At 39.1% G+C, this 19,459-nt stretch overlaps 1 protein-coding gene across 1 annotated transcript in view; it reads right to left on the reverse strand.

The window, feature by feature from the left end:
- Nucleotides 1-18,234, reverse strand: part of ETNK1 (ethanolamine kinase 1) — a 54,358-nt gene extending 36,124 nt beyond the window's left edge. The window contains exons 1-2 of the mRNA XM_005680753.3: nt 17,813-18,234; nt 3,672-3,931 (exon numbers count right to left, since the gene is read on the reverse strand). Of these exons, the coding sequence (XP_005680810.1) occupies nt 3,672-3,931; nt 17,813-17,968 (416 nt within the window). The 5' untranslated portion in view covers nt 17,969-18,234. The remainder of the gene's footprint in view (nt 1-3,671; nt 3,932-17,812) is intronic.

Consider the following 19,459-nt stretch of genomic DNA (forward strand, 5'->3'; position numbering starts at 1 on the left):
CGGATTTCCAAAAGAGAACATTACCAATTCTATTTGCAACCCATAGTTTACCAGTTTCACTACAATATGCTCAGCACTGGAAGTTGGTATTTTTTAGTTATGTTTATTGATAAATGTGCAAAACTCATTTTAAACTGCATTTCTCCCTGTATGTCTGTTGCTGAGCAGTTTTAATTACACTTCAGCCAGTATTCCCAGCAAGAGGTAAATTTTAGAGAAATACCAGGTAAGAAAATTCCTAAACACTTTAGAATTTAAAAAATAATAATAATAATTAAAGATTTCTGCAATATTTGACTGCTATAGAGAAATTCAAATAAAAAAGGTCATGATAAACTTGCATAGGCTGAATTACCAGTTGAGTATTAGCATGATGTAATTCGTCTTTACCTGTCATCCCCCTCAGACTCCTCCATGTTCTGCATCACCTTTAAGGTCCAATTCAAATATCATCTTAGTTAAACACTGCTTATTTCCCAACTATGCCACAGTAAATTAGTTGTACTTTTTTAAAAACCTTTTCTACTCCTCTGTGTATACTATTTAGCTTATTTTTCCCCCCAAGGCTATTGTCTATCACATACTGTATTACTAGTAGAGCAGCTGACTAAATTACTTTTCCTCCCCTAGGTTAGATTAAATATAAATATATTCCAATGCCCGGTATATCCAAAGTAGATTCTCTTTATTATAATCATAATACAGGCAAGTAGATATGTCTGGAGAAGTCAAAGCAAGGGAATACTGTGAACTTTGATCTATGGCTCAAGACCCTTTCAGGAAAAGGTTTTTGAGATTAAAACTATTTTCATCAAGTGTTATTTACCTTTTTTGTTCTTTTCTAAATGGGTGTAGAGAACAATATTGAAAAGTTACATGAAATGGTCTGATGTTGTCATCATGTTGACTGACAGCTAAAAGAATATGCACTTTGGTAATCTTCCATTCTAAAAACTTTGTTTTAATTTCTAACATAGTTCAGTCCAGTTCAGTCACTCAGTCATGTCCGACTCTGCGACCTCATGAACCATAGCACGCCAGGCCTCCCAGTCCATCACCAAATCCTGGAGTCCACCCAAACCCATGTCCATTGAATTGCCATCCAACCATCTCATCCTCTGTTGTCCCCTTCTCCTGCCCTGCATCAGGGTCTTTTCAAGAGTCAGCTCTTCGCATCAGGTAGCCAAAGTATTCGAGTTTCAGCTTCAGCATCAGTCCTTCCAGTGAACACCCAGGACTGATCTCCTTTAGAATGGACTGGTTGGATCTCCTTGCAGTCCAAGGGACTCTCAAGAGTTTTCTCCAACACCGCAGTTCAAAAGCATCAAGTCTTCTGTGCTCAGCTTGCTTTATAGTCAAACTATCACATCCATACATGACCACTGGAAAAGCCATAGCCTTGACTAGATGGACCTTTGTTGGCAAAGTAATGCCTCTGCTTTTTAATATGCTGTCTAGGTTGGTCATAACTTTCCTTCCAAGGAGTAAGCATCTTTTAATTTCATGGCTGCAATCACCATCTGTAGTGATTTTGGAGCCCCCCAAAAATAAAGTCAGCCATTGTTACCACTGTTTCCCCATCTATTTGCCATGAAGTGATGGGACAGATGCCATGATCTTGCTTTTCTGAATGTTGAGCTTTAAACCAACTTTTTCACTCTCCTCTTTCACTTTCATCAAGAGGCTCTTTAGTTCTTCTTCACTTTCTGCCATAAGGGTGGTGTTATCTGCATATCTGAGATTACTGATATCTCTCCCAGCAATCTTGATTCCAGCTTGTGCTTCCTCCAGCCCAGCGTTTCTCATGATGTACTCTGCATATAAGTTAAATAAGCAGGGTGACAATATACAGCCTTGACGTACTCCTTTTCCTATCTGGAACCAGTCTGTTGTTCCATGTCCAGTTCTAACTGTTGCTTCCTGACCTGCATACAGGTCATACCTGCCTCTCAAGAGGCAGGTCAAGTGGTCTGGTATTCCCATCTCTTTCAGAATTTTCCACATATCCATAGAGTCAAAGACTTTGGTGTAATAAATAAAATAGACATAGATGTTTTTCTGGAATTCTCTTGCTTTTTCAATGATCCAACGAATGTTGGCAATTTGATCTCTGGTTCCTCTGCCTTTTCTAAAACCAACTTGAACATCAGGAAGTTCACGGTTCACATATTGCTGAAGCCTGGCTTGGAGAATTTTGAGCATTACTTTACTAGCATGTGAGATGAGTCCAATTATGCAGTAGTTTGAGCATTCCTTGGTATTACCCTTGGGATTGCAATGAAAACTGACCTTTTCCAGTCCTGTGGCCACTGCTGAGTTTTCCAAATTTGCTGGCATATTGAGTGCAGCACTTCCACAGCATGAGCTTTCAGGATTTAAAATAGCTCAACTGGAATTCCATCACCTCCGCTAGCTTTGTTCATAGTGATACTTCCTAAGGCCCACTTGATTTCACATTCCAGGATGTCCGGCTCTAGGTGAGTGTGAGTGATCACACCATCGTGATTACCTGGGTCATGAAGATCTTTTTTGTACAGTTCTTCTGTGTATTCCTGCCACTTCTTCTTAATATCTTCTGCTTCTGTTAGATCCATACCATTTCTGTCCTTTATCGAGCCCATCTTTGCATGAAATGTTCCCTTGGTATGTCTAATTTTCTTGAAGAGATCTCTAATCTTTCCCATTCTGTTGTTTTCCTCTATTTCTTTGCATTGATCACTGAGGAAGGCTTTCTTATCTCTCCTTGCTATTCTTTGGAACTCTACATTCAGATGCTTATATCTTCTTTCCTTTTCTCCTTTGCTTTTTGCTTGCCTTCTTTTCACAGCTATTTGTAAGGCCTCCTCAGACAGCCATTTCGCTTTTCTGCATTTGTTTTTCTTGGGGATGGTCTTGATTCCTGTCTCCTATACAATGTCACGAACCTCCATCCATAGTTCATCAGGCACTATGTCTGTCCCTTAAATCTGTTTCTCACTTCCACTGTATAGTCATAAGGGATTTGATTTAGGTCATACCTGAATGGTCTAACATAGTAAATACTGATAAATATAATTCACAATAACAAAAACTCTTTAGGTCCTCAGTAAACTTTAAAAGTTGTAAAACATTCTTGGGACCAAACTGTTTGAGAAGTTTAGATCTAAACTATAAATGAACTTGCAGTTTTCAAATCAAGCCCATTTATTACAGTTTTCAAGAGCAGAAAAGAAAATTTTATCAATATTATATTTTTAGAGCATTTCCTTATAAAAATACAATACATTGAATTAAATACTAGAAGTTTAAAGAGTAACAAGTGTTAACAGTATTAAAAGGATCTTAGTGAGCAATAACTCTGAAACTATGAGCAACTGAGTGACAAAACTTAATAAGAAATGTGTTATGATTTGATTCAAGCACTATTTTAAAAAAATTAAGGAGAAACTTTGACCTTCTATAGCAAGCTAATCTAAAACCTCACACTCTTATTTCTTTTGCAGAGTTAACTATGAGGATTCAGATAAAAAGGAATGCTTTCTCTTTAGCAAAAACAAAACAAAATCCGAACAAGAGAAAGTTTCTAAATTAACCAAATAGTTGCTTAAAGAAAGAAAAGACAGTTTCAAAAAACATTTCCTTAGTGCACTTAAGTTTTCAAAAGGATAAATTACTTAGGAAAAGAAATGTACCTGAAAATGGCAGGGTTGCAGACATGCTTTGGATCCAACGCTTCTCCCTGTATAAATTCATAGCACAGTCCATTATTGAAGGTACAGTAGAGCTGCGGTGCACAGCCATGAGCCTGCAACACTCGGAAACTCTTCACTTCCTCATCACGGTCGACTAACAACTCAGTCTTATTGCCATAAATTCGCACCAGGACGACATCCTCCATTGTATTACCCACGTAACAGCCAATAAGTTTATTTGTGATTCCATCAGTGAAAAGCTGCCCCCAAAAAAAAGAAAAAAAAAAAGGAAAAACAATTATTCACTTTTAAGGAAGGATTAGGAGATAATTTGAAAAACATTAAATACTAGTTGAAAGAAAATGTCTACTTAATTTTTGAATATAATTTTGCCTAACATGTCTATAACTTTAATTCTAGATGTAAACAAAATGGAATGCTGCTGTTTAATATGTTGTGTGGTACAACACACACATTCTTTCTCTCTGCTATGTCTAACAGATTGGAAAATCTCTGAAGACAGGGAAAGTGGCTTTCTTGCTAGCGTAATATATGATATAAAAAAGTCTTTAATAATGTTCACAAGTTTAAAATTACAAACATAATGTACCATAATTTTTATTATGGTAAATCTCCAATTTATAAAAAACTTAATTTTAAATGCTATTTTCAAAGATTACTTAACATAATATACACTATAAATTCTTCTAAGTATTCAGGTTATACTAATTTAAACTTGAATGCTACAGCTAAACAAGCAGCAGCAGCACAATCTTAATTAGATGAAGATAGAGAAGTAACTAGAGATTTCACAGACATTTTCTAAAAGGGAGGTCGGGGACTTTTCAAGATTTTTTTTTTTGCTGCACCGTGAGGCATGAGGGAATCTTAGTTCCCCAACCAGGGACTGAACCCATGCCCCCTGCTGTGGAAGGGCAAAGTGTTAACCAACAGACCACTAGGGAAGTCCCCTCAGGAGTTTTAAAGTCCTTTTTCAGATTTGAGTATAATATTATATTAAAAAGCAAACAGATGATTAGCAATATTAGTTCTCTAAGTCTATTCAAAAACTGCAACTTTTGTCTTCCTCTACATTAATTTGACACTCAGTTCAGTTGCTCAGTTGTCTCTGACTCTCTGCAACCCCATGGACTATAGCACACCAGGCTTCCCTGTCCATCACCAACTCCTGCAGCTTGCTCAAACTCATGTCCATCGAGTCAGTGATGCCATCCAACCATCTCACCCTCTGTCATCCCCTTCTCCTAAAATTGACACTAAAACTTTCTATTTACCCAATTATAACTCAGAGCTTTTGGAGGCTCTCGGGGGGAATAAAGGAAAAAAAGTGAAAGCAAGTGTTAAGGACATTTTTCCCAAGACAACTGGGAAAGAACAAGAATAATGAACAAAGGATAAGTTTTAAATGTATACACATTCAACTAATGCCTGAGAAAGACGGTAATCATTTTTATTTTGATAAGACTGTTGTAATGATAAATGATACCTGAAAAGGCTTAAAGATCTTCAGGTGAAATTTGAAAGAAGTATTTACTTATCCTTATTCACCTAATGTAGGTAAATTTAATGAGCTAATGTGAAAAGATTTATTTTGAATATTTATGTTTTGAGGGTATGCAGAGACATACAAACTCTGCTTTCCACCTAGATTTCAAAAAGCTGGTAGGTAGGGAAACAATGACAAGAAGCATATGCCCTTATACTAAATTCCAATCATCATTTTCTTAAAAACTATGTTGCAAGTTTGTTCTTATTAAAATATCAACTGGCACCCTACCCCAGTACTCTTGCCTGGAAAATCCCATGGATGGAGGAGCCTGGTGGGCTGCAGTCCATGGGGTCGCTAAGAGTCGGACACGACTGAGCGACTTCACTTTCACTTTTCACTTTCATGCATGGGAGAAGGAAATGGCAACCCACTCCAGTGTTCTCGCCTGGAGAATCCCAGGGATGGGGGAGCCCGGTGGGCTGCCATCTATGGGGTCGCACAGAGTTGGACACAACTGAAGCGACTCAGCAGCAGCACACATATTACTCTATAACTCCTCCAAATATCATATAGAAATAAAATATTTCAATTATTGAAATAATTAATGTTCTGAAATGCTTATGATGAATGACACTCCACACTTCTCAAAAGCCAGGAGTAAAATCTATGTTTTCCACATTCTCCCAACAAATATTTAGTAAGTACTTAAATACTGGCTTCCCTGGTGGCTCAAGCTTCTGCCTGCAATGCGGGAGACCTGGGTTCGATCCCTGGGTCGGGAAGATCCCCTGGAGAAGGAAACGGCAACCCACTCCAGTATTCTCTCCTGGAATATCCCATGGATGGAGGAGCCTGGCAGGCTACAGTCCATGGGGTCGCAAAGAGTCGGACATGACTGAGCAACTTCACTTTCACTTTAAATATTAGCTTGTCTTATTGATCTGCTACTGCTAAGTCGCTTCAGTCGTGTCCGACTCTGTGTGACCCCATAGACGGCAGCCCACCAGATTCCCCCGTCCCTGGGATTCTCCAGGCAAGAACACTGGAGTGGGTTGCCATTTCCTTCTCCAATGCATGAAAGTGAAAAGTGAAAGTGAAGTCGCTCAGTCGTGTCCAACCCTTAGCGACCCCATGGACTGCAGCCTACCACCCTCCTCCGTTCATGGGATTTTCCAGGCAAGAGTACTGGAGTAGGGTGCCATATTTATTCTTTCACTCTTGCCTATAATAAATTTAATTGTGCATGCTATATTGTATATTTATGTGTACACACAGAAATACACATTTAAGATGTACGCACTTAAAAGGGCTAGAAGTGGATAACATTACGGATAAGATTATTGAACATTATACACACATTTAGAAGGATGACATTGAGTCACAACTCCAATGACACTAACCCTAACATACTCTACTATACAAAATAGCTACAAATTTACAATAAAATGATAGTCACAATAAATTCCTGGGGCAAAAAAATATTACTTCATTTATAAGAGTATTTTGCTTCCCTGATGGCTCAGCTGGTAAAGAATCCACCTGCAATGTGGGAGACCTGGGTTCAATCCTTGGGTTGGGAAGATTCCCTGGAGAAAGGAACGGCTACCCACTCCAATATTCTGGCCTGGAGAATTCCATGAACTGTACAGTCCATGGGGTTGCAAACAGTCGGACACAACTAAGCGACTTTTACTTCACTTCATAAGAGTATTTTATGTAAAGTGTCACTTAATTTATATTTATGTATAAATAAGGATAGAAATGTCTACAAAAATATCCAACACAAATATTAGGTAGTTTAAATCCTGTCTCTTGTTTCCCTGTTTTAAACTTTTTTCTTTTGGATTATGCGTGTTTTCTTTTTTTTTTCTTCCACAATCAATCCAGTTTAAATGTGAAAAAGTTAAATTAGTGAGAAAAACAAAAGGAGCCCAATAGCTAGGAACAGACCCAGTACATACAGCAAGGCCTAGAGATTCAGTTGAACATAAGTAATTTCACAGAACATCAGTATCAGATGAGACCACTCTGTGACCATAATGCATCAAGACAAAAACAAAGCCACTCTGTAATCATGTGTGAACACAGATAAAACTATGAATTTTTTCCAAACCACAAAAATCACCAAACATCCCCCTGCTCTGGCTAATATGAGGAAATGCTGTTTCTTTTCTAGTCACAGTTCTGGCCCTGCTTCATTCCTCCAGTCCTCTAGGTAAGGTAAGTTACCCACAGTTACAGACTTGCCCCACTTCCTTTCTGACAGCACCCAATCCACAGGAAAGCCTTGCTTCCTTGAAAGTGAAAGTCACTCAGTCATGTCCAACTCTTTGTGACCCCATGGACCATATAGTCCATGGAATTCTCCAGGCCAGAATACTGGAGTGAGTAGCCTTTCCCTTCTCCAGGAGATCTTCCCAACCCAGGGATTGAACCCAGGTATCCTAAGTTGCAGGTGGATTCTTTACCAGCTGAGCCACAAGGACAGTCCAAGAATACTGGAGTGGGTAGCCTATCCCTTCTCCAGGGGATCTTCCCAACCCAGGAATCAAACAAGGGTCTCCTGCATTGCAGGTGGATTCTTTACCAACTGAGCTATCAGGGAAGCTTCCTTGACCCCTCTCCTAAATTTTTATGCTAAGTCCTTTCTAATATCCACATAGCAAGAGCCCCACCATTACTCATGGAATAAGTCTTCCTCAACTGCAAGGAGTAGTAAATCCAATTTGTTCAGCTATTCAAATGACCTCTTGATGGAGATTTCTGGCTTTAAAGATGTATGGATAATGCTTTTTCACTCTTGGATGGTTCCTACCTCATGCATAAATCAACAATTAATTCAAGGTACTTCAGCTTTCCAAAACAGACAAAAATATACTAGGTATATGCTAGATATGAGCACTGTATCAGATATATACTAGAAATGTAAAATTCCACCTCATTGGAGGGGATACAAAAACAATAGAAATCTCATGGAGCTCCTTTTCACAGGCTTTATCCTACACTATTTGTCAAGTATTTAAGATAGTACTAGTTCAGAGAATGAGATTGGAGCAAGACTGCTCTACTTGACTAAATTCTAGGTGTGTCAGTCTATAAGTTGAGTAATCTTAGGCAAGTCACTTAACTTGTATGTGCTTTATTCATCTCATGTTTAATATAAGCAATTAGAATCTACTTTATAGTTTTAGTTTGTTTTTTAATTAATATGTTTTTATGAGAATTAATAGCTTCTCTTGTGGCTCAGCTGATAAAGAATCTGCCTGCAATACGGGTTCAATCCCTGGGTTGGGACAATCCCCTGGAGAAGGAAAAGGCTACCCACTCCAGTATTCTAGCCTGGAAAACTCCATGGACTGTATAGTCCATGGGATCGCAAAGAGCTGGACACGACTGAACAACTTTCACTCATGAGAATTAATGACTTAACATATACAAAAGCACACACAACACTTTCTGACACAAACTAAGCCCTTATCAAGTATGCAGATAACCACATATTTAAATTTCAACACAAGACAACAAAATGATTCATAATGAGATCATAAAAGTTAATAATTATGACAACATCTATGTTACAGATTAGCCCCTAGACTCTATGCTGCTGTACTGCCCAAACCTGTACAGGTTGCCATTTGAAGTAACACAGAAAACCTGTTGGTGAAAAGAAATTACAGTTTAATGACACCTTAGAAGTTAAAGTGACTATCAATGAACCTGAAGACCTTCTTGAGACCCCCAAAACATAAATCAATGCCTCCTTTCAGTGCGTGACACTATCCTGCAATGACAAACTCTATATCTTAGCTACCACGAAATTTCTTTAGTCCCTAAGACGATTAAGAAATAAGGCAGAGTTTGGTATTTATTTATGGTTTAAAATGACCAATTAATACTAAATTCAAATGAATAAGCTTCGACAGGCCAAGATAATGGGAAAGACAAGTTTCAATTATTCTTTAAGATAATGACTACTACACAAGACCAGAAATTTAGAAAGATGGAATTAATTTGTGTCAGTTCACTGTTTCGTAGAAGAAACTATTGTGATTCCACCATCTTCCAAAATGACAGAATTAAAAGCAATGTAAAAAGAAAACAAAATACCATTTTCATGGATCTAACTGGCAAAATTTTTTTTAATTTAATATCAGAGATTGGAGAAGATATACAGAAAAAGATACAATACTTTTTGAGGAATAAAAAATTACATAAAGTGAGAAATACCATGACAGTTTTATGTCAACTTGGATTGGCTATAATGCCCAGTCATTCAATCAAACATTAATTTAGATGCAGCTCTGTAGGTATTTCGCAGACTTATTAACCAGATAACTTCAAGTAAAAGATTAATCCCCATAAGTGAGCCTCATTCGATCAGGTGACGGGCTGTTAAAGCAAAACTTAGGTTTTCCTGAAGATACTCTGCCTTAAGGCTACAGCATCAATTCCTGTCTTAAGAGTTTACAGCTTACCAGACAATGCTATACAAATTTCAGATTTACCAACCTCTACAACTGTGTGAGCCAGTTCCTTGAACTAGATTTTATATATATATATACACACACACACACACACACACACACACACGTGTATGTTTTTCTCTTTAAATTTCACTAAGAATTTATGGATGTACTTAAAGAAGTTACCCAAAATATATGCATAAAAGTAGTTCACTGCAATACTGATTTTAATATCTAAAAAATAAAAACAAAATTTAAAAAAAGATTACATACACTGACATACAGATATTGAAGATATATTATTTTAAAAGCACCATATGGAATAATTTAATTATATTTACTATATTTATAAATGAAGGTGGATAATGTATGCTGGTAAATCCATACATAAATTATTTATGCTGGTAAATAATCTGACAATTTTACATAAGTCAAAAAAAAACTGTTCACAAAATTATCTTTGAGGAGAAGGACTTAGCGTTGAGGGATTTAAGTTTTTTACTTCCATTTTATAGCCTTATTTATGTTTTAAATATTTTATTAACAGCATGAACCATTTGTATTCATTAAACAAAATCACCAGAGTTAGGTAGTATTCTTTTACGAATGTGATGAATGCCTGTGTGTGTGTGTAGTCCGCTCAGTCATGTCCAACTCTTTGCAACCCTATGGACTATGGTTCGCCAGGCTTCTCTGTCCATGGAATTCTCCAGGCAAGAATACTGCAGTGGGTTGTCAATTCCTCCTCCAGGGGATCTTCCCAACCAAGAGATCAAGCTATATCCTGTGTCTCCTGCAAAGCAGGCAGATTCTTTATCTGCTGAGCCTTTCTAATTTTCCTCTTTATACTCTTGAGAATTCTTTTTAAAACCTCACTTTAAAAGTAATTAAGTCACATGATCAAATATTATGTTTCTAGCTATCAAAAATTGTGGTCAATACCATAAAAACATGAAAATATTTACAACGTACATGAGTTTGAGCAAGCTCCAGGAGTTGGTGATGGACAGGGAAGCCTGCAGTCCATGGGGTCACAAAGAGTTGGACATGACAGAGCAACTGAACTGAACTGATATGAAGAACAGGAATATAAAAGCGTACATAAGATTCAATAAAACTATGTAAAATATTTAAGGGAGAAGTAGATGGTAATAAACAAAATAGAACAGTTGATTGTTTAATAAAATATGAATAGGAAGTGGGGGTTTTTTGCTACTCAAAGTTTTAATATTGTGTTACATCTTTTCAGTAAAACTAAATTATTTCATGATTATACAGTTCTTTATTTAAAAAATTTACACACACAGTATATTTTCTCAGAGTACTAGAAAAAATGACTAATTCAATTCAAAAATATTGTTCTGTTAACTTTTTTTAAACTGTTATTGTGATTACCACTAGAGGGAGGGAAAAGTTAGGAGCAGAAAGGGAAGTGGGAGATATTCTGGGTTACTGGTTAATATTTTCTCTTTCCCTGAGCTAGGGCTACAAAGGTATTTGTTCTACAATAATTTATGTTTCATTTTTTCCTGTAGGCTTGTTGTATCTCACAATTTTTAAAAGGGTGACAAAAATTTATCTATAGCCCATAAGATGTATCAGAGTAAAAGAACGTCTAAGAAAAAACTCGGGGGACTTCCCCTGGTGGTCCGGTGTAAGATTCTGTGCTTCTACGGCAGAGGGTTCAGGTTCAATCCCTGGCCAAGGAACTAAAATCCCACCTGTCACATGGCAAGGCCAAAAGATAAAAAACAGTGACAGAATCCTGAAAAATACAACCTGATTCCTTACATACAGGCCTTTCATTACTGCCCTATTTTTGTCAGCCGCAAAAAGAAACACGAAACAAAACAAAACCCTTAAGCTTCCCACTTCCTCCCGGACCTGCAAGCAATTAACAAGTCCTGCACATTTATTTTCTGAAATGTCAAATCTATTCCTTACGTCCAGCTTCAAGGCCACGTCCTAATTTGGGTCCCAGCACCACTTATCTATACTAACATAACAGTCTCTCCTCAGTTGTCTTTCACAACATTTTTTAACGCAACACACAGGGGAAAAAAACGTATTTATGGCTTAATTCAATGCATATATTTTATGTAAAACTAAAGCTTCACAAGAAATATTTAACCATATTACTTGCAATGCTCTCTGATCTATCCTATCACATCTTAACTCATCTTTTTAAACTGTAGTGGTTTCAATCCACTATACTAATTTAGCATCCTCTTAGTAAGCAACAACCAAAAGTTTCAAAAATAATGTCCTTTCTAAGTGATCTGCTGCTGCTGCTAAGTTGCTTCAACCATGTCTGACTCTGTGCGACCCCATAGAGGGCAGCCCACCAGGCTCCCCCGTCCCTGGGATTCTCCAGGCAAGAACACCGGAGTAGGTTGCCATTTCCTTCTCTAATGCATGAAAGTGAAAAGTGAAAGTGAAAAGTGAAAGTGAAGTCGCTCAGTCGTGTCCGACTACCAGGCTCCTCCGTCCATGTGATTTTCCAGGCAAGAGTACTGGAGTAGGGTGCCATTGCCTTCTCCGTTCTAAGTGATCACTCACTTTCCAATTCAAAACATTTTCTTCAATGGATGCTGCCTAAATAGTAATCTGCCACTTAATATGTAACATACTGCTTAAAAACATTCACCAACTTCCCATTACGTCCTAGATAATAAAATACCACCTCCTAATGAGGCATAAATACTTCATATTTAACCTCTGCCTTATTTGGAAATCACTTTGTACACCATTCTACCCAAGACACTCATAGTCCACGAAACACTCATAGTTTACGAAAGTGGTTTTTCTTTGCCCAGAAATACTTCCCCCATTCCATCTCCTATCTTTCCTTCCAAGCTCAATTCAAGGTACCCCTTGAAGCCTCTCTGTGAAGCCTTTCCTTCTCCATTCTCCCATGCCTACCTTCTGCTACAAGAAATGCTGCTAAAAATTAGCATTATGCCAGCACAAAAAAATACATGTCAAAATTACTGAATTTTAGGAGCTTACAATTCTTTTAGAACAACTTTCTACTTACAAAGGCTGGGGGGGTGAGCCGGGGATGGGGGGGCAGGGTGAAGTAATAAAACATACTGTTTATAATTTTTTACCTATTTCATTTAATTCTCCTGATACTCTACTCTTAGTAGTAAAGTAGTAAAAGTAGTAAACGAATAGTAATTAAAATTACTATTTGTTGTAGTGTAGTAGTTAAAAGTGAAAGAGGAGAGTGAAAAAGTTGGCTTAAAACTCAACATTCAGAAAACTAAGATCAAGGCATCTGGTTCCATCACTTCATGGCAAATAGATGGGGAAACAACGGAAAGAGTGTCAGACTTTATTTTGGGGGGCTCCAAAATCACAGCAGATGGTGATTGCAACCACGAAATTAAAAGACACTTGCTCCTTGAAAGAAAAGTTATGACCAACCTAGACAGCATACTAAAAAGCAAAGACATTACTTTGCCAACAAGGGTCCGTCTAGTCAAAGCTATGGTTTTTCCAGTGGTCATCTATGGATGTGAGAGTTGAACTATAAAGAAAGCTGAGCGCCGAAGACTGATGTTTTTGAACTGTGGTGTTGGAGAAGACTCTTGAGAGTCTCTTGGACTGCAAGGAGATCCAACAAGTCCATCCTAAAGGAAACCAGTCCTGAATATTCATTGGAAGGACTGATGCTGAAGCTGAAATTCCAATACTTTGGCCACCTGATGAGAAGGACTGACTCATTTGAAAAGACCCTGATGCTGGGAAAGATCGGAGAAGGGGATGTCAGAGGATGAGATGGTTGGAGGTATCACCGACTCAACGGACATGAGTTTGAGTAAACTCTGGGAGTTGGTGATGGACAGGAAGGCCTGGCGAGCTTCAGTCCATGGGCTGCAACACGAATGAGCGACTGAACTGAACTGATAGTAGTTAAATTCTGTTTTGTACTATGCTACTATTTTCCAAGGTAGATAATAATTTCTTTTTATAGAGATTTTTAAACTTGCCAAAGGTGGCAAATGGCTGACATCAGGATTTGAAACCATCCTCTTTCCACTACACTACACTGAGGCCTCAAAGAGTGGTGAAATGGTTGCTCAGTCCAAGACATATAGCTATTAATATCTAAAAGTGAACTAGCACATTAGACCCCTGACTTTGTGGTCACACATTATCAAAATACATGGGAGCCTATCAAACATTACACATCCTTCACAGGAGCCTATTAAACATCCCATCTCTCTTAGTCATAGTTAAAATACTCTTAGGTGTTATCACCCACTCAAATACTTTCCTATTAGATAGTAATGATTTTAAAAGAAAGCAGAAGTGAATCCCTTTTCCAGAATAATGTCACATGTGAAAAAAGTAATGAAATCATATTTGTAAGGAACTTAAGACAAAATCTTTCTATGAACCAAAGATTTAATTTTTAAACAAATTACTAATATTGCAGAGAAATGGCTTCCCTGTCTAAATCATAATATACAAACTGCAGTCCATGGGGTCGCAAGGAGTCAGACACGACTGAACTGAACAAACATAAACTTTTATCAAAGAGCAATAATTTATGAGTTCTCATCCCAGATCTGGAAAAGGCAGTGGCACCCCACTCCAGTACTCTTGCCTGGAAAATGCCATGGATAGAGGAGCCTGGTAGGCTGCAGTCCATGGGGTCGCCAAGAGTCGGACACCACTGAGCAGTTTCACTTTCACTCTTCACTTTCATGCATTGGAGAAGGAAATGGCAACCCACTCCAGTGTTCTTGCCTGGAGAATCCCAGGGACGGGGGAGCCTGGTGGGCTGCCGTCTATGGGGTCGCAGAGTCGGACACGACTGAAGGGACTTAGCAGCAGCAGCAGCATCCCAGATCTGCCATTACTAACTTCAAATTCAGTATCATGTAACTATAAAATACATATTAACAGTCTACATCTATCTCACAGGATTGCTGGGAGAGTGTATGCCAAAGTGCTTTCTTTATAAACAGTAAAATATTATTAAATAAAAAACTCTGATGTATTGTTTTAGACCTACTCTGCCTATTCTAACATACTACACTCCACAAAGCTCACCACTCCTTTTATATCGTATTCTTTTAATTTGGCAGAGATAGGGAAAAAATAATTCAACTTTTTAAAGCTCTATCTAAAATGAGACATATTATCCCATATGTCCATAAGTTGTGAGCAAAGATGGGACCCTCTATCATTTTGAATGTACTAACATCTTTTTTTGTTTGCTTCTGGATTTTGTAATGTGCTCTCAAAGTTCAGCTGGCAAGACTAAGTGCCAGGTAAATAAATATTATTAGAGTAAGCTTCTAAGGAATGTTTAAATAATATTTTATATCACATAAGAATTTGAGAAAAAAATCTTTTAAAAAATATGTGCTATTATTATTGATACTTGTTTTACTCTTTTAACTATATGTGAGGTATGACTTTTATCTTTATACTTCAAAGGAAATAAAAGCAAATCTCAAAAGAAAATATTTCTGTCCATATTTACTATAATGACCTAGAATTTGGGAGTCAGATCTACTAAATTGAGAGATGAATAACCATCAACTCAGCTTAGCAGTTGTCCCAGCTTCTGGATCAAAAGCTTTGCTTGCACATGGAGGGATTAGATTTCTAAATAACAATCATCATAAGAGCAAAACAAATGGTAGTATTTACCTTCATTTACAAATAAGCACATTGGAAATTTGGATAATGAGTACAAAGGTCTCAAAGTCAAAAGTTGATACACGGGTTTCAGGTAAGGCTCAATCTCAAGTACTTTCAACAATCAGAAACAGTCTAAATGTTAATACATTTTATCCTTTTTTTCAACCTATATCCTGGCTTTACTTCAAAGCTGCTAATTTGCTTCAGTCGTGTCCGACTCTGTGCAACCTCATAGACGGCAGCCCACCAGGCTCCCCCATCCCTGGGATTCTCTAGGCAAGAATACTGGAGTGGGTTGCCATTTCCTTCTCCAATGCATGAAAGTGAAAAGTCAAAGTGAAGTCGCTCAGTCATGTCCGACTCTTTGCAACCCCATGGACTGCAGCCAACCAGGCTCCTCCGTCCATGGGATTTTCCAGGCAAGAGTACTGGAGTGGGGTGCCATTGCCTTCTCCACTGAGCTATATCTAAAAAAATGATAGTACCCATCTTAAATGGTTGTCTGAGGGATTAAATGATTTTAAAAAAACACCTCATGTACCTCCGAAATTCCAGTCATCAAAGCTTCAAACTCTTAAGTCTCTGCTTAAAAAGTAATACAGCTTGTCAGAACCAGAGCTTACCAGAAAACGGCAATGTCTTTAATTAATATGTTTAATTAATAATTGACGGCCAGAACATAACTTATTTTAATAAATGTAAAAAACTAGAATAAGTTAATAAATAATAAACTAAAGAAGTGTAGAGTTTCAACTTGGAAGTTTCAATTAAACTAATTTTCCTTAAAGAAAATATGCTGTTATTGTTCAGTCACTAAGTTATGTCGGACTCTGCAACCCCATGGACTGCAGCACACCAGGCTTCCCTGTTCTTCACTATCTCCCAGTTTGCTTAAATTCATGTCCCTTGAATCGGTAATGGGATCTAACCATCTCTTCCTCCGCATCCCACTCCATCCTCCTTTTGCCATCAATCTTTCCCAGCATCAGGGTCTTTCCAATGAGTCAGTTTTTCAAATCAGGCAGCCTAAGTATTGGAACTTCAGCATAAATCCTTCCAATGAATATTCAGGACTGATTTCCTTCAGGATTGACTGGTTTGATCTCCTTTCAATCCAAGGGACTCTCAGGAGTCTTCTCCAACACCGCAATTCAAAAGCATCAATTCTCCGGTGCTCATCCTTCTTAATGGTCCAACTCTACTATTTTTTTTTTTAATTACACATGAAAATCACTTTTGATTCACTATGTCCTACATATCTGGCCAACAAACACCCCCTTAAATTTTCAAAATTTTTGTCTGATAAATTTTTTTCAAAACATATGGGTCCTTTTAATCTGCTCAAAACTCTTCCAGACAGTAAGAACTGAAGCCAATATTTATGAAACTGAAGTGTCAAGGACTGTTCTGGGCCCTAGGGCACTTTTCATGTTTTATTCATTTTTGTATAGGTGACTACTTTAGCAAAGCACCTGAGATACTATTAAGTTAACTTTGCTGAAATAGTCAACAAAATAAGGCAGATGATCTGGCTACTTCAACTGAATACTCTTATATTATTGCTCACATTTGAAACAAACCTTAAATATGCCAGCCTTTAAAATTACTTTGTGTTTGCAAGGGAAAAGGAGGTTCATTTTCGTATATAGTACCTAAAACTGCAAAAGTTAAAAAGAAATGTGCTCAAAATACATTTCCTGTATGCTGCATCATAACTTATTAAAAATAAGTTATTCAAAAACGCATAGGTTCTCCAGGACTTTTTCTCCCAATTTCTATGAATACAGTGGCTCCGGAAAAAGAAATATTCACAAGCCACCTATCATTCCAACATCAGATATTGTTAGGTTCACTCACATGATTAAAACCTTTACAGAAATACTGATACAAACAAAATAACGTGTGCAGGGCCACCTAAGAACCCAATCTGATAATGCATGATGACCATGGTCATTACTTTGGGAAACAGGGCTGTCGCCAATCCCAGGATTTGAGAAGATAAAACGCAGGGTGAGCATCAATGGGTTACACCGACGGGGGGAGGGTTGGGAAGGGAAAGGAAAAGATCAGAGAAAATTAATTACTGCATTATTTGTGAAAGGAGAGGCGACAGCGGCTTAGGCCGACGGGCGAGGACCCCTTGCAAGGGGAGTGGAAAGGGTTCATTCCTCAGTCTTCTAGGATAGGCGAGGGGGAGGAGGGGCAAGAAACAACAAGGACCTTCCTGAGGTGCAAGGGGTGCGTCACTAACGTAGCCGCTTCGGGAAAAAGGAAATCTGCCCTCAGGACAGCCTCAGTAGGCAATGATGAAAGGGGGAGTGACCTTCCTAGGTGTGACGGAGGAAACACAGGGTCACTTCCCAAAGAACGGAACGAGAAGACGTTCCCGGAGATCCTCCTGGGGCCCCGGGGACCATAAAGGATGGTGAGGAGGAAACCCCCCACTCCCTTCCCCCCTGGGCCGCGTCAAGGTCGGGAGAGACCCGGGGCTAAGGCGTGGGCGTTACCTGCAGAGTCACCTCCTGAGGGTCCCAGTGCGGCCGGAGGTGTTGCAGGAGGCTCAGGGCCCCCTCCCGGCAGCGCTGCTCCTCCTGATCTTGCACCGTGACGTCCAGCTTGGGGACCTCCGGGGAGCCGGGCGGGACGTGGATGTAATTGGCCATGGCCCAGGCGACGGCAGAGACTACCACAACGACGACGGCGACGGCGACCACGAGAACGGCGGGCGCCGACAGGCTGCTGGATCCTTCCGTCCCGGGGCGCCCTCACGGGAGGGCTGGGGGCGTTCAGACTGACAGCCGAGCGGTAGGAGAACCGGTGGAGGCGGCACTCTCGCCGACCCGGATCTGGACAGCGGCTGAACTGAGCGGGGAATGCTCACGGGAAAAAAATTCCTCTCGTCTGCGCTCGGCCGCCGGCGGGCGCGGAGCATGCCGGGACTGGCCTGACGCTGGCGTCACGCGCGGGGCGGGGCCTCGGCTGCGTCAGGCTCAAGGCCGCGTGTCTAGCTCTAAGGCACAATGGACCTGATTCCCGGGGCTCGGTTTCTCGGCCTTTATCAGACTCTTCCTGGCGTGCTGTTACTCGGAAACACGCGGGGCTCGCCTTCTGGAATGAGGCTGAGCCCTGCCAAGCCCCGAACGAAAGGCACTGAAGCTTTAGCTCACCTTTTTTGGGGAAGGGGTGGGTCTTGGTATCTGGGTTTGAGGTAGAGCTGACTTTTTCTGGAATGCCAGGGACGAGTCCTGAAATAACCCCAGGGTCAGCCTCTGAGTTTGGCCTGAGTTTGGGCAAGCTGAATTAACTGGGTCGCCTTGATCTCGGAGCTGCTGTGTACTGAGGTCCACATAGTTGGGTTGACAACTAACTTACCATCAGCAGTATACTGAGCTCATGGTATACTGGGACAGTTAAGATAATTGGGTAAAACGGAGACTGCACGTCAAGATGTATTTTTAAAGGTCGGTTATTTGACCGTACTGAGAATTATTTAGAGTCAGGAGGAACAGGTTATAGTCTAAGATGAAGATGGAAGGGAAGTAATTCTGAGGCTCAGCGATGGAAGTGCTGGGTGGGCCTATTAGTCTCCTGGTCTTATATCAGCTAATACCATTGCTAAGAGAATACTGGAAACTGGGTAATCCACAAGTAATTTACTGGGACTTCCTAATTTTCCTTATAATGTGAGGAAATTAGGTTTAGATTTGACCTGTTGATCTTAATCTGTGTTCTCTGCAACACTTGGTAAATGGTGAATATACTTGTTAGTGGTGAATTACATCACTAACAACTCAGCTTAACAGTCAAAATGTTTAATTATCTGATTAACATCAGTTTACATTCTGATAGTTCAGAACCCACTTACCTTTGTAAATCACAAAATAGCTTACTTTCAGTAAGGGGGGGTGGGCGTGTGTGCATGCCAAACTTCATAAACTAAAAACAAGGAAAAGAGAGTTTTATAGACAACGAGAAAGTTGATTCAGCATATTCCAAACTTAGTCTTTTTTAAATCATATATTGCAAGAAACGCTAAATTACATGTTCTTCTTGTTTGTATGGGAATAATATACTAATAATTTCACATTTCAGATAGAATCTATTTTATTTTTGTATAATTTGTACTTTTATTACACAGTTGGAATTTTAAGAAT

The sequence above is a fragment of the Capra hircus genome, chromosome 5 (assembly GCF_001704415.2).
Source record: "Capra hircus breed San Clemente chromosome 5, ASM170441v1, whole genome shotgun sequence".
Lineage (NCBI taxonomy): Eukaryota > Metazoa > Chordata > Mammalia > Artiodactyla > Bovidae > Capra > Capra hircus.